The sequence below is a fragment of the Protomyctophum parallelum genome (assembly GCF_964188405.1).
Source record: "Protomyctophum parallelum genome assembly, chromosome: 8".
NCBI classification, from domain to species: domain Eukaryota; kingdom Metazoa; phylum Chordata; class Actinopteri; order Myctophiformes; family Myctophidae; genus Protomyctophum; species Protomyctophum parallelum.
Genome location: NC_139703.1, coordinates 2,158,084 through 2,170,498, shown reverse-complemented (window position 1 = coordinate 2,170,498; position 12,415 = coordinate 2,158,084). Strand labels below are relative to the sequence as shown.

The 12,415-nt window shown below is 41.9% G+C and overlaps 1 protein-coding gene across 1 annotated transcript in view; it reads left to right on the top strand.

The window, feature by feature from the left end:
- Window positions 1-12,415, top strand: part of suclg2 (succinate-CoA ligase GDP-forming subunit beta) — a 170,281-nt gene that overhangs the window by 89,637 nt on the left and 68,229 nt on the right. Inside the window, exons 8-9 of the mRNA XM_083771306.1 lie at window positions 3,278-3,439; window positions 5,260-5,402. Of these exons, the coding sequence (XP_083627432.1) occupies window positions 3,278-3,439; window positions 5,260-5,402 (305 nt within the window). The remainder of the gene's footprint in view (window positions 1-3,277; window positions 3,440-5,259; window positions 5,403-12,415) is intronic.

The window sequence follows — 12,415 nt, the reverse complement described above, 5'->3', positions numbered from 1 at the left end:
AACTAAAGTTCTGTCTACACTTGAACTAAAGTTCTGTCTACACTTGAACTAAAGTTCTGTCTACACTTGAACTAAAGTTCTGTCTACACTTGAACTAAAGTTCTGTCTACACTTGAACTAAAGTTCTGTCTACACTTGAACTAAAGTTCTGTCTACACTTGAACTAAAGTTCTCTCTACACTTGAACTAAAGTTCTGTCTACACTTGAACTAAAGTTCTGTCTACACTTGAACTAAAGTTCTGTCTACACTTGAACTAAAGTTCTGTCTACACTTGAACTAAAGTTCTGTCTACACTTGAACTAAAGTTCTGTCTACACTTGAACTAAAGTTCTCTCTACACTTGAACTAAAGTTCTGTCTACACTTGAACTAAAGTTCTGTCTACACTTGAACTAAAGTTCTGTCTACACTTGAACTAAAGTTCTGTCTACACTTGAACTAAAGTTCTGTCTACACTTGAACTAAAGTTCTGTCTACACTTGAACTAAAGTTCTGTCTACACTTGAACTAAAGTTCTGTCTACACTTGAACTAAAGTTCTGTCTACACTTGAACTAAAGTTCTGTCTACACTTGAACTAAAGTTCTGTCTACACTTGAACTAAAGTTCAACTAAAGTTCAAGTGTAGGAAGGGAAAGTTTTTTCTGTTTATTCATTTTTAGTTTTTTTTACAAAATAGAAGTAAATTCAGAAATAAAAACAGAGTGACAAATACAAAAATAAACTAAAACACACACAATAACAAAACACAAACTCCAAATCAAGACAACCAAAGAACATTCAAAGCACAACAAAACAATAAAAGCAATATATAAAAAATGAAATAAAAACTCCAATATAGTCAATATTCATAGATCATGGTCACAAACATCATCCAGACAAGACAGGTTGGGCTGTCAGGCGACAGTTATACAGGTTCAATCGGGGGCACAAGTGTAAGGCGGTCAACATGAGATAGAAAAGGCACTCCAATTTAGTCAATATACAAAGCAGATCTCGGTCACAAACATCATCCAGGCAAGACAGGTTGGCAAGTCAGGCGACAGTCAGGCGATCAGGTTCAATCAGGTTCAATCGGGGGCACAAGTGTAAGGCGGTCAACATGAGACAGAAAAGGCTGCCATGTTTTACTGAATTTTGAGATTGAGCCACGCAATGTATATTTAATTTTTTCCAATTAAAAAAAATGCAGTATGTCAGATATCCAACGGGAATGTCAAGGGGGGTATGTTTTTTTCCAATACATGAGAATAAGACGTCTTGCCAGAAGCGTCACAAAAGCGACAAGGTCAGATTGATATTTAGGCAGGGGGATAGTATCAGGAAGGACGCCAAATAGGGAAATAATAGGGGATGGCTCTATGGGAAACTGTAACACATCTGAAATAGTATCAAATATAGCTGACCAAAAAGACTGTAAGGCTGGACAGGTCCAAAACATATGAAGAAGATTAGCTGGAGCCTGGTGGCATCTATCGCACGTTGGATCAACACTATCATAGATCCTGGCTAACCGAACCTTGGTCCAGTACACCCGGTGGAGAAATTTACATTGCAACACCCCATGTTTAGCACATATTGATGAAGAATGAACACGACCCATAATGGCCTCCCAGGTTTCATCAGAAATGTCTTCCTCCAGGTCCTGGGCCCAAATATTCTTATAGGCAGTGGTTGAAGGTTGAAGGTCAAATAATGAGGTATAGAGTGACGATAGGAAGGGAAAGTTCAAGTGTAGAGAGGCACTTGTGCCTCTGACAGCCATTCTGACCTGAGATCAGATTCATACGAGGTTTCCGCCGGACACACACTGGTCTGATTAACCCATTCTGACCTGAGATCAGATTCTAAAAATGTCAGTCGTTCTTCGATTTTTCAAAAAATAGCAGACCTACAAGCTCGTATCGCGCCACTCGGTGGCGCGATATGAGCTTGTAGATCTGCTATTTTTAAATAGCTAAAGCATAACATGATGCCGACACCAAAATGGGTGCCCGGTCAGAATGGGTTAAAAGGAACACTATCACGATTATCAACATTATCTTTATTTGTTGTTGGGCCAATGTTATATTAGCAGCCATTGAAACGGAGTTATCTGTGCATATCTGATATGCCGTCAAAATTGTGATTAAAAAGTGATGTCACTGGGGTAAAAAATATATAATAAACGCGTGATAACCACATCCGCCCACCACAGCTTGTCTACTCGGATGGCAACGCTATCGACTGCCCGAAGTGGGCACTCGCTTGGCTATACCTGCTCGCTCTGTACACCTCATGAGCTTCAGGCCTTGCTGTCGGCAGGCTTACGAGTGATGGAGGTGTGGGTTTTGACATATTCTGGTGCAAAAGACAAAACGGAAATGGATAACCATCAAAAATTAATTGAAATGCAGGTATAAACTTTTAAGAATATGTGTGCTCGTCACTGTGTCACATACAATAGACATCAGCAGATCAGATCAGCTAATGGTCTCTGGGTTACTTCTAGCGGGAGTAAACTGGACCACCTGCATGTACAGTACTTAAAAAATGTACAAAAATAAACGGTCCATGTGTACAAATACAGCAGCATTTTTACTACACTGTGGCTTCCTCCGCATCAAACAATTTAAGTTATTTTGGTTTCGCACACATGCGTATGAGCTGGTAAAAAAAAAAAAAAAAAAACGTTATGCCTGCCTGCTGTTTTTTGCAGGTAGCATTAAGAGTGCAGCTGCCTTTGAAATGCATCTCCGTTTGAAGTGTAGAGGCAATGTCCATTTAGCATAATGGCTTCTGCTGTAGAGTGACATATGCCTCAGTGTGCCTGTCGCTGATTTAATCAAGACTAATGGGGTGAGCTGCCAGTCTTCCTTTTCATTTACTTAAGGTGTTTGAGCTTTTATCCCATTCTGACCGGGCACCCATTTTGGTGTCAGCATCATGTTATGCTTTAGCTATTGAAAAATAGCAGATCTACAAGCTCATATCGCGCCACCGAGTGGCGCGATACGAGCTTGTAGGTCTGCTATTTTTGAAAAATCGAAGAGCGACTGATATTTTTAGAATCTGATCTCAGGTCAGAATGGGTTCATCAGACCAGTGTGTGTCCGGCGGAAACCTCGTATGAATCTGATCTCAGGTCAGAATGGGTTAATGAGTTTCCCCCGTTTCATTCCTGAAGTTTCATGCGCTCTTGCACAAAACAGCCATTTCATCTCGCCTTTTCTGTCCATCTTTCTCCTATCTTTTCTCTCTGTCATCTGCTTGTCTTTTTTTACCATGTCTGCCACAGTGGTGTGCTTCGATGCCAAGATCAACTTTGACGACAACGCCGAGTTCCGCCAGAAGGCAGTGTTTGCCATGGACGACCATGCAGAGAGCGACCCTACGGAGACCGAGGCTGCCAAGTGGGATCTCAAATATATCGGGCTGGACGGAAACATCGCCTGCTTTGGTGTGCAAACACGACACTGCTTCAAAAACTCACAAACACATGCACACAAGCTAGCATTCACATATGCACATGCACGCACGCACAAATTAATTCAGCCGCTGTCTATGCTCTTGGAGTGCTAGGGCATTATTGTTTCAGTCAAAGCAAAGGCAGTGCAGCCCTCTCATCCAGTCCGCGTTTCCAGCAGCTTTCTCAGGACTCCAGAAGGAGCGCTGCCATAACCAATGCATAATAATTAGCCATAATCCTCCCAGAAAGTCTCCAGTGAGCCGGATTGTTAGCATTCTCATTAAAGGTTCCCTCTCTTGTCATAAATCAAAGCTTTAGCAGCACTAACAGGTGCTTCAGCTAGCTACCCTGTAGCCCCATAAACACATTAGAAGTGTTCGGTTAGCACTAGTGCTGCCACCCCCACCTGTCTAAAATGTAATATCACGTTTTAAGGCCCCGGAGATCCTTTGAAAGCTCGGTAAGCTACTGACGTAACGGCTGTTAAAGTGATTTTCCCTGCTTTGCTAGTGAGATCTCTGTAGGAGAGCTTCCGAGCACCCCAGCTCAGCTCCGCTAATGGGACTATTTTCATGATATCATGGAATCGCTTACCTGCAAATAGCAGATCTAAGTACGGCAACACATTGCATCGTGGCACATTGCGAGCTTGTAGATAGGGTATTTTCTGCACAAAACGAAGTATGAACAGCGTTTAACCCTAATGAAATAGGACTTGTTTGTGCATTAAATCTATTGGCTCCCATTTAACCTGGCGAGGTAGCCTTTCTAGCGCTAGGCTAAATATTGACACGTAAAAGAACCAGCATTATAATTACATTTCTTTGCCTCGTTCAACATCAAGACTTCAAGCCAATTCTGGAGACCCACTCTGTACGTGACGTGCTACGCATTTAGCTTATTTGTTCCTCTCTAGTTGCTAATTTACTGCTTGATTTAATTGTTCGTGCTCTTACATTATTTGATCTTTCCCTTTAGTACTGGTAATGTTCATTTTAACCCATTCTGACCGGGCACCCATTTTGGTGTCGGCATCATGTCGTGCTTTAGCTATTGAAAAATAGCAGATCTACAAGCTCATATCGCGCCACCGAGTGGCGCGATACGAGCTTGTAGGTCTGCTATTTTTGAAAAATCGAAGACACTTTTAGAATCTGATCTCAGGTCAGAATGGATTCATAATGAAACTGTCAGGATGTAATAGACATTTCTAGAATCTGATCTCAGGTCAGAATGGGTTAATTAACTGTGGGTTATACCTGCGTCACTGTTCTTTACTCTCAGGGGTTTTGTGTCAATTCTGAAGTCGTGCTAGGCCTTAATAGCCAACACTAGCTTCATTATAGTGCAGGTCATTACCACGCTACAGTATCATTAGTAGTCCTTAACCCATTCTGACCTGAGATCAGATTCATACGAAGTTTTCCACTGGACACACACTGGTCTGATGAACCCATTCTGACCTGAGATCAGATTCTAAAAATGTCAGTCGTTCTTCGATTTTTTTCAAAAATAGCAGACCTACAAGCTCGTATCGCGCCACTCGGTGGCGCGATATGAGCTTGTAGATCTGCTATTTTTCAATAGCTAAAGCATAACATGATGCCAACACCAAAATGGGTGCCCGGTCAGAATGGGTTAAGTTATCAAGCAAACACACTTAACTGCGTCAAAGAAAGTCTGTCTAAAGGAAATGGTGCTCATGTAAATGAGTCTCTCTTCTGGCATAATAATTTTGTATCGGGGAGCTTAGCATTTGCATACCTGCATATTCAAAGCATTTTGACCCTTGACCACTGCTGTTTTAACAGTGAATGGAGCGGGGCTCGCCATGGCCACGTGTGACATCATTGACCTGCACGGCGGGAAGCCGGCTAACTTCCTGGACCTGGGCGGAGGAGTCCAGGAAAGACAGGTGTACGAGGCCTTTAAGCTCCTCACGGCCGACCCCAAGGTAAGAAATAAGAATCGGTCCACGCGTGTTGCACGCACGCATGTGCGTGTGTATACATAACTATACATATGCGTGCACATTGCTTTAGTGCACATTTGCACACTAATGACTTACATGTTGACGCCTCATCTTCTAGTGTGAGGCCGCTTAAATGCTCACTAAGAAGTTAACCCATTCTGACCGGGCACCCATTTTGGTGTCAGCATCATGTCGTGCTTTAGCTATTGAAAAATAGCAGATCTACAAGCTCATATCGCGCCACCGAGTGGCGCGATACGAGCTTGTAGGTCTGCTATTTTTGAAAAATCGAAGAGCGACTGACATTTCTAGAATCTGATCTCAGGTCAGAATGGGTTAATAGCTATACCATTCAGAACCACTAGCGTATGTCTAAAACACCATTTCCACTCTACTCGATAAGAGCCTTTTTGTCACCCCACGGCACGCAGTACAATACTTGTGTGTCGGTGCAAGTCGGTGAAACAACCCACCAACCACAGGTTACACATGCTGTACCACGGTTATACTCAGAGCATAAGTAGTGAAGTACAAATGTACAGGATATATGTACTGCCTTGGCATTATTCTTTTTTTGGAAATCTTTTTTTTCCCCTCTTCTTTTTTTGTGCTACTTTTTTTTACCACTGCTGTTGTATCCCACTGACTCACCTTATAGGGATTGGTATCGTTAGGATGTTATCGATTCCGGTTCCGATTCTGCTTGTCGATTCCGGTACTTTCTTTTTTCTCGGTTCCACATAAAGCCACTGTGCCACCCGAGTGCCCACAAAACAAATCTTCCAAGATTTTCTACAGAGCTATGTTTAGAAATGTTTGAAGAGGGCTTAAGTGGATAAACAACTCTTTCCTCAAGGCTCAAACATTTGCATCCAGAGTAATAGAGTTTTATTATTAATTCTAACATAATAATAAATATTTAGGGAACCACTTCTCCTTCATTTTGACTGGCACAAATAAAAATGCTGATCTACAAAATCTACAAAAGAAAAAAATAGATTCCGCTGCTACATGGCAAACTTAGGCCAGCACTGGACAACCAACACTGCTTAATATACACAACAGCAAAAATAAAAAAAGAGAGGAAAAAAAGGTACTCTCCTGTGTTTTATTGTTTTCAATGTGCCAGCCAGGTGCGATGTCGTAGCAGGTCTGGCTTCCATGTCAGTATAACATACGCCAGTATGACAACAGCACTGATTCGCCCAGAGACCGTGGTACTCTCTGCTGTTTTAGTAATGGAAACTGACCGTGGTACTCTCTGCTGTTTTAGTAATGGAAACTGACCGTGGTACTCTCTGCTGTTTTAGTAATGGAAACTGACCGTGGTACTCTCTGCTGTTTTAGTAATGGAAACTGACCGTGGTACTCTCTGCTGTTTTAGTAATGGAAACTGACCGTGGTACTCTCTGCTGTTTTAGTAATGGAAACTGACCGTGGTACTCTCTGCTGTTTTAGTAATGGAAACTGACCATGGTACTCTCTGCTGTTTTAGTAATGGAAACTGACCGTGGTACTCTCTGCTGTTTTAGTAATGGAAACTGACCGTGGTACTCTCTGCTGTTTTAGTAATTGAAACTGACCATGGTACTCTCTGCTGTTTTAGTAATTGAAACTGACCATGGTACTCTCTGCTGTTTTAGTAATGGAAACTGACCGTGGTACTCTCTGCTGTTTTAGTAATGGAAACTGACCGTGGTACTCTCTGCTGTTTTAGTAATGGAAACTGACCGTGGTACTCTCTGCTGTTTTAGTAATGGAAACTGACCGTGGTACTCTCTGCTGTTTTAGTAATGGAAACTGACCGTGGTACTCTCTGCTGTTTTAGTAATGGAACCTGACCGTGGTACTCTCTGCTGTTTTAGTAATGGAACCTGACCGTGGTACTCTCTGCTGTTTTAGTAATGGAAACTGACCGTGGTACTCTCTGCTGTTTTAGTAATGGAAACTGACCGTGGTACTCTCTGCTGTTTTAGTAATGGAACCTGACCGTGGTACTCTCTGCTGTTTTAGTAATGGAACCTGACCGTGGTACTCTCTGCTGTTTTAGTAATGGAAACTGACCGTGGTACTCTCTGCTGTTTTAGTAATGGAAACTGACCGTGGTACTCTCTGCTGTTTTAGTAATGGAAACTGACCGTGGTACTCTCTGCTGTTTTAGTAATGGAAACTGACCGTGGTACTCTCTGCTGTTTTAGTAATGGAAACTGACCGTGGTACTCTCTGCTGTTTTAGTAATGGAAACTGACCGTGGTACTCTCTGCTGTTTTAGTAATGGAAACTGACCGTCGTACTCTCTGCTGTTTTAGTAATGGAAACTGACCGTGGTACTCTCTGCTGTTTTAGTAATGGAACCTGACCGTGGTAGTCTCTGCTGTTTTAGTAATGGAAACTGACCGTGGTACTCTCTGCTGTTTTAGTAATGGAAACTGTGAGCTGTGTGTGACTAAGCAAGGCAAGCTTATTTGTATACTGTAGCACATTTCAAGAGCAAGCCAATTCATTCAATTTTTAACCGCCCCTCATGCGCAAATCTGGAGCAGGCCCGTCGTTGATCCAGGCGACAACGTCTCTGCGTTAATCGACGCCCATCTGAAAGTACCTTTAGTATTAAGAGCCACAGCAGCGTTCTGGATCAACTGCAATCACCACATCCATTTCTATTGATTCATTAAAGACACCCATTACAGTAGTTGAGTATACCGAAGATGAATGCCGGCAGTCACAAATATCAATTTATTTCTAATCCTGCTGATTCACCGTCCTGCGTGGTGAATCTCTGCTCTATGGACTACATCAATGCCATCATGTGACTGTATAAGTCCTCAGTAAACAATGAGATCCTGGTGACAGCGCCTCACTGTTGATTGTGTGTTGACAGTCGTCTTACCATTCATGTTCTTTCTGCTGTCGCTGCCATGTGTGTCTATGGCAGCACATCTGCCCTCTCTCCCATTTTCATTTTTTCTTGTTTACACAAGCTTGTTTGACCGTCCAGCTGTCATATTGATTCAATCTGACTAGACGTTGTTGACAAAAAAACACATATGACAATCCCCCCAGAATATTATGTTATAATTTATTTTTTGGCAGCTATATGCTCCTAAGTGAAGTATACTGTGATTGACCTCAATGTTAAAACCCAGGGAGTGCTTGGTCTCAGGCCCAGATTGGCCATCGAGGGGACTTTGGTGACATTTCCCAAAGGCCTGGTCCTGCCTGCTGACTGATGAGGACTGCATTCAAACTCTCAGATTGGCTGGCATCAGTAGTTGATAGTTAATGTTTGGGGCAGTGGGCTTGTTTTGGTCCGCCACTTTGCTGTGATGAAACAATTAGTCAAACGTTATGAGCAGTCTGCTTTGCCTTGCCACGATTGGATAAAAGAAGAAAATAAGTCCATAATAATATTAATATCTGGGACTTATATAGCGCTTTTCTTAATAGCCATAGACATACTTTACAGTACCTTGCTAGGCTTCTATGGTTTTCGATTACAATCTAGTGCATAAACAAAAAGACACTGTGATGGTATTATTTATTTCATTCTCATTTAATTATCAACAAAGAACATAGAAGATCATTATGTCATATGTTGTAACTGTTACAGAATGCAGTACTACATGTGTATAAAAAGGACTGTTGACTGTTAAGTCTAGACAACTTTCCTACCCTGATTAATTCAGTCAGAAGAAGACACGCTCAACTAAGGAGTCTTGAGGAATAGTCTCTTATAATTATAATTTACGTCTGAACAGATACATCACATGTATGTCTTTAGCCTACTTTACACCATTCATTGATGTGAAATGAATATGACTTTTTATTTTTTATAACCAAAATAATCTACTACTAATAATTATAATAATTACTACTATAGAGTACAGATGTCCTGATGTCAGACACACACTCTCTGGGTCATGAAGAGTTTTTACCATAAAAAATCCCATAGACATTTATTTTAAAGGTTTTATTTTCATTTATTTTTCTTTTTCTTTTTTCTTTTAGGTTTTATGACCTCAATTACACCCAAAAAACCTGAACTTTGAACATTCAGTGGATTTTCTGTGGTCTGACGTTTTCTTTGGGGTTTGGAGCTACTTTTGAGCTACAATGAAAACAGGCAACACAGTGAAACACTGACATCTGCTGGCAAATCCCATTGACATATATGGGATTTGCAGTAAGTGATGTCACTTACTGCCGGCAAATCAGAGCACCTGTTTGAGCCAGAAAACCCCAGATCACAGAAAATCTACTGAATGTTAAAAGTTCATGTTTTTTGGGTGCAATTGAGATTAGAAAACCTAAAAAAAATAAGAACAATTCCAAAACCTTTTTTTTAATGTCACAATCCCTTTAAGTAATATAAGAACTACCAGCTCAGTGGCCTTGTGGTTAGAGTGTCCGCCCTGAGACTGGTTGGGTTTCAATCCCCGGCCGGGTCAACGACTCTAAAAATTGGACCCAGTGCCTCCCTGCTTGACACTCAGCATCAAGTGTTGGATTGGGGGTAAGTCCCTGCGACATACTAGTGTCATGTCCAGGGGGTGTACTTGTACATCAAGCTACCTCACGCTACAGAAACAGGAGATACAGTAGGCTCCTGCCCTATGAGCCTCATGGCTCGGCAAGGCTACTTACTAATATAAGAACTGTGTTCCAAAGATAAACTAAGTCTGGCGCTTCTGTCTGATAGGTGGCTCTGTATATCGTTTATGATATTTAGTTATATTCAATACAGTGTGACTCACTGTCTCCACCGAAGCGCGGCACACTGTCAAAAGCCTTTGTGACATTCATTATATTTCATGACACTTGCTACCAGAGTGTGTTGGATGAAACGACACAGAACTCACACGGCTTCTCTCCTACATAAAGGGAAGACCTAGTGCAACACAACGTGACACTGACTGTGTGTGCCCGGCAGCGGCCGCATGTTTAATGGGAGATGTAGTCACTAGATTGATTGATTGATTTTTATTTATCTAAAAAATATCACAAAAAATACCACAGCAGCACTTTTCTCGTCCTATTGGCATCACCGAGGATAAAAACACAATAAAGCCCTCGAGGGCTTAGTCTTATTTTAATTATGGTCTTCTTTTCTCTCTCGCACGCACGCACGCACACACGCACGCACGCACGCATGCACGCACGCACGCACGCATGCACGCACGCACGCGCACACACACACACACACACACACACACACACACACACACACACACACACACACACACACACACACACACACACACACACACACACACACACACACACACAAAACCCCACTAAACAACATAACAAACAACAACACATTTTCAGACAGATATACTATACAAACTGTAGTCTAAGAAATGACCCAAGGGGTGTGCATTTTCTTGTCAGACTTCAGTAGACTTGTATTGATTGTGTGATTCAGAGCATAGCATTAAAGTAGCATACAAATATATCACATTGGTAACACTTTTGCCATATGTCGTCGTCTAAATTGTTCTTGTCATGCAGATGATATAGCTTTACTCCAAATCCACATGGAGTGGTAATTTCTCAGTTCTCCAAGTCTCTGTTAGCAGATGATGGGCATGTGGGTTTGTGATTGTGGGACTCCTGTCCTGAACAGTTTGGCCCTTTTTTGATATGACCCCAATTTGGGTTGTTCTAAATACGATTCATCGCTCACATATTGACAAACTCGTAGTTTTAATATACACGCACATTGCACCGCAGGGGAACTTCCAAACAGAACCACAGCCTTCCTCAATTGACTATATTCACACAGGGGCCATTTTGCTTTCACATCATATTTGCGGGTTGGGATGAAATTCCACCCCAACGAGGTGGCATTTCATTAACTAACCCCTAACTGCTTTCCACCTTCGCTCAAGTCTTGACTACAGCAATCAGCTGGGTAAAGCTGAAAACAATCAAATAGTTCTACTTACTATTAACATTAAAGCGCCCGGCTACAATTCATTTTCAATGGAAGCCAGTGACATCCCAAAGGGACCCCTGACACATCGTCGCTGTGTTGTGACAGTCTGCCAAACCTACAGTACATTGTTATGGGAAATATTAATATCCAGTCAGGGTCAAGTGAATATTCGGGGCAGAGAAACAGCATACAACATCCCCAGACCTCCTGGCCTGTCGGGACAGGAGCCTCCTGACTGAGCCCCAATCTCAAAGGGCCGATTCATACTCCTATTTTAGAGCCGAATAAAAGTCGGTTCGGCTCTGCAGTGCCTGCAATGTGACGTCATTTGAGGTTCGCCGGGTACCGTCCTAAAGTCGGCTCTTCGGTGCTACTGAAGATTTCTGACGAACCGAAATCATTTCGGCACTACAGCGGTAAAATAGGAGTATGAATCGGCCCCAAACACTTTTTACAGTTCACTCTGACAGAGATGCTATTTTAAATGGTCTTATAAGGATATGTGGTAAAGATAAAGGCAACATACTGTACAAACAGTTTCAGAAATACAGATTATACACAATTATGCTGACACTGAGAGTATAGTCCTTGGGGGGGAGTCGACTGTTGGATGTTGGAACAGCTGCAGCTGAGTTAGGATTAGTTGCATTGTTGTGAAAAGTGGCTGTGAATGAGATTGAATGGAAGGACAACAAGTACACACAATACATTATGTTCTAGTCAATCCAATTAATCCATTCTGAGTGGGCACCCATTTTGGTGTCAGCATCATGTTATGCTTTAGCTATTGAAAAATAGCAGATCTACAAGCTCATATCGCGCCACCGAGTGGCGCGATACGAGCTTGTAGGTCTGCTATTTTTGAAAAATCGAAGAACGACTGACATTTTTAGAATCTGATCTCAGGTCAGAATGGGTTCGTCAGACCAGTGTGTGTCCAGTGGAAACCTCGTATGAATCTGATCTCAGGTCAGAATGGGTTAAATTCAAAGGAGCTTTATTGGCATGAGAAAACATACCTTTGTCAGAAAAAATATAATAAAACAGTTGAACCATT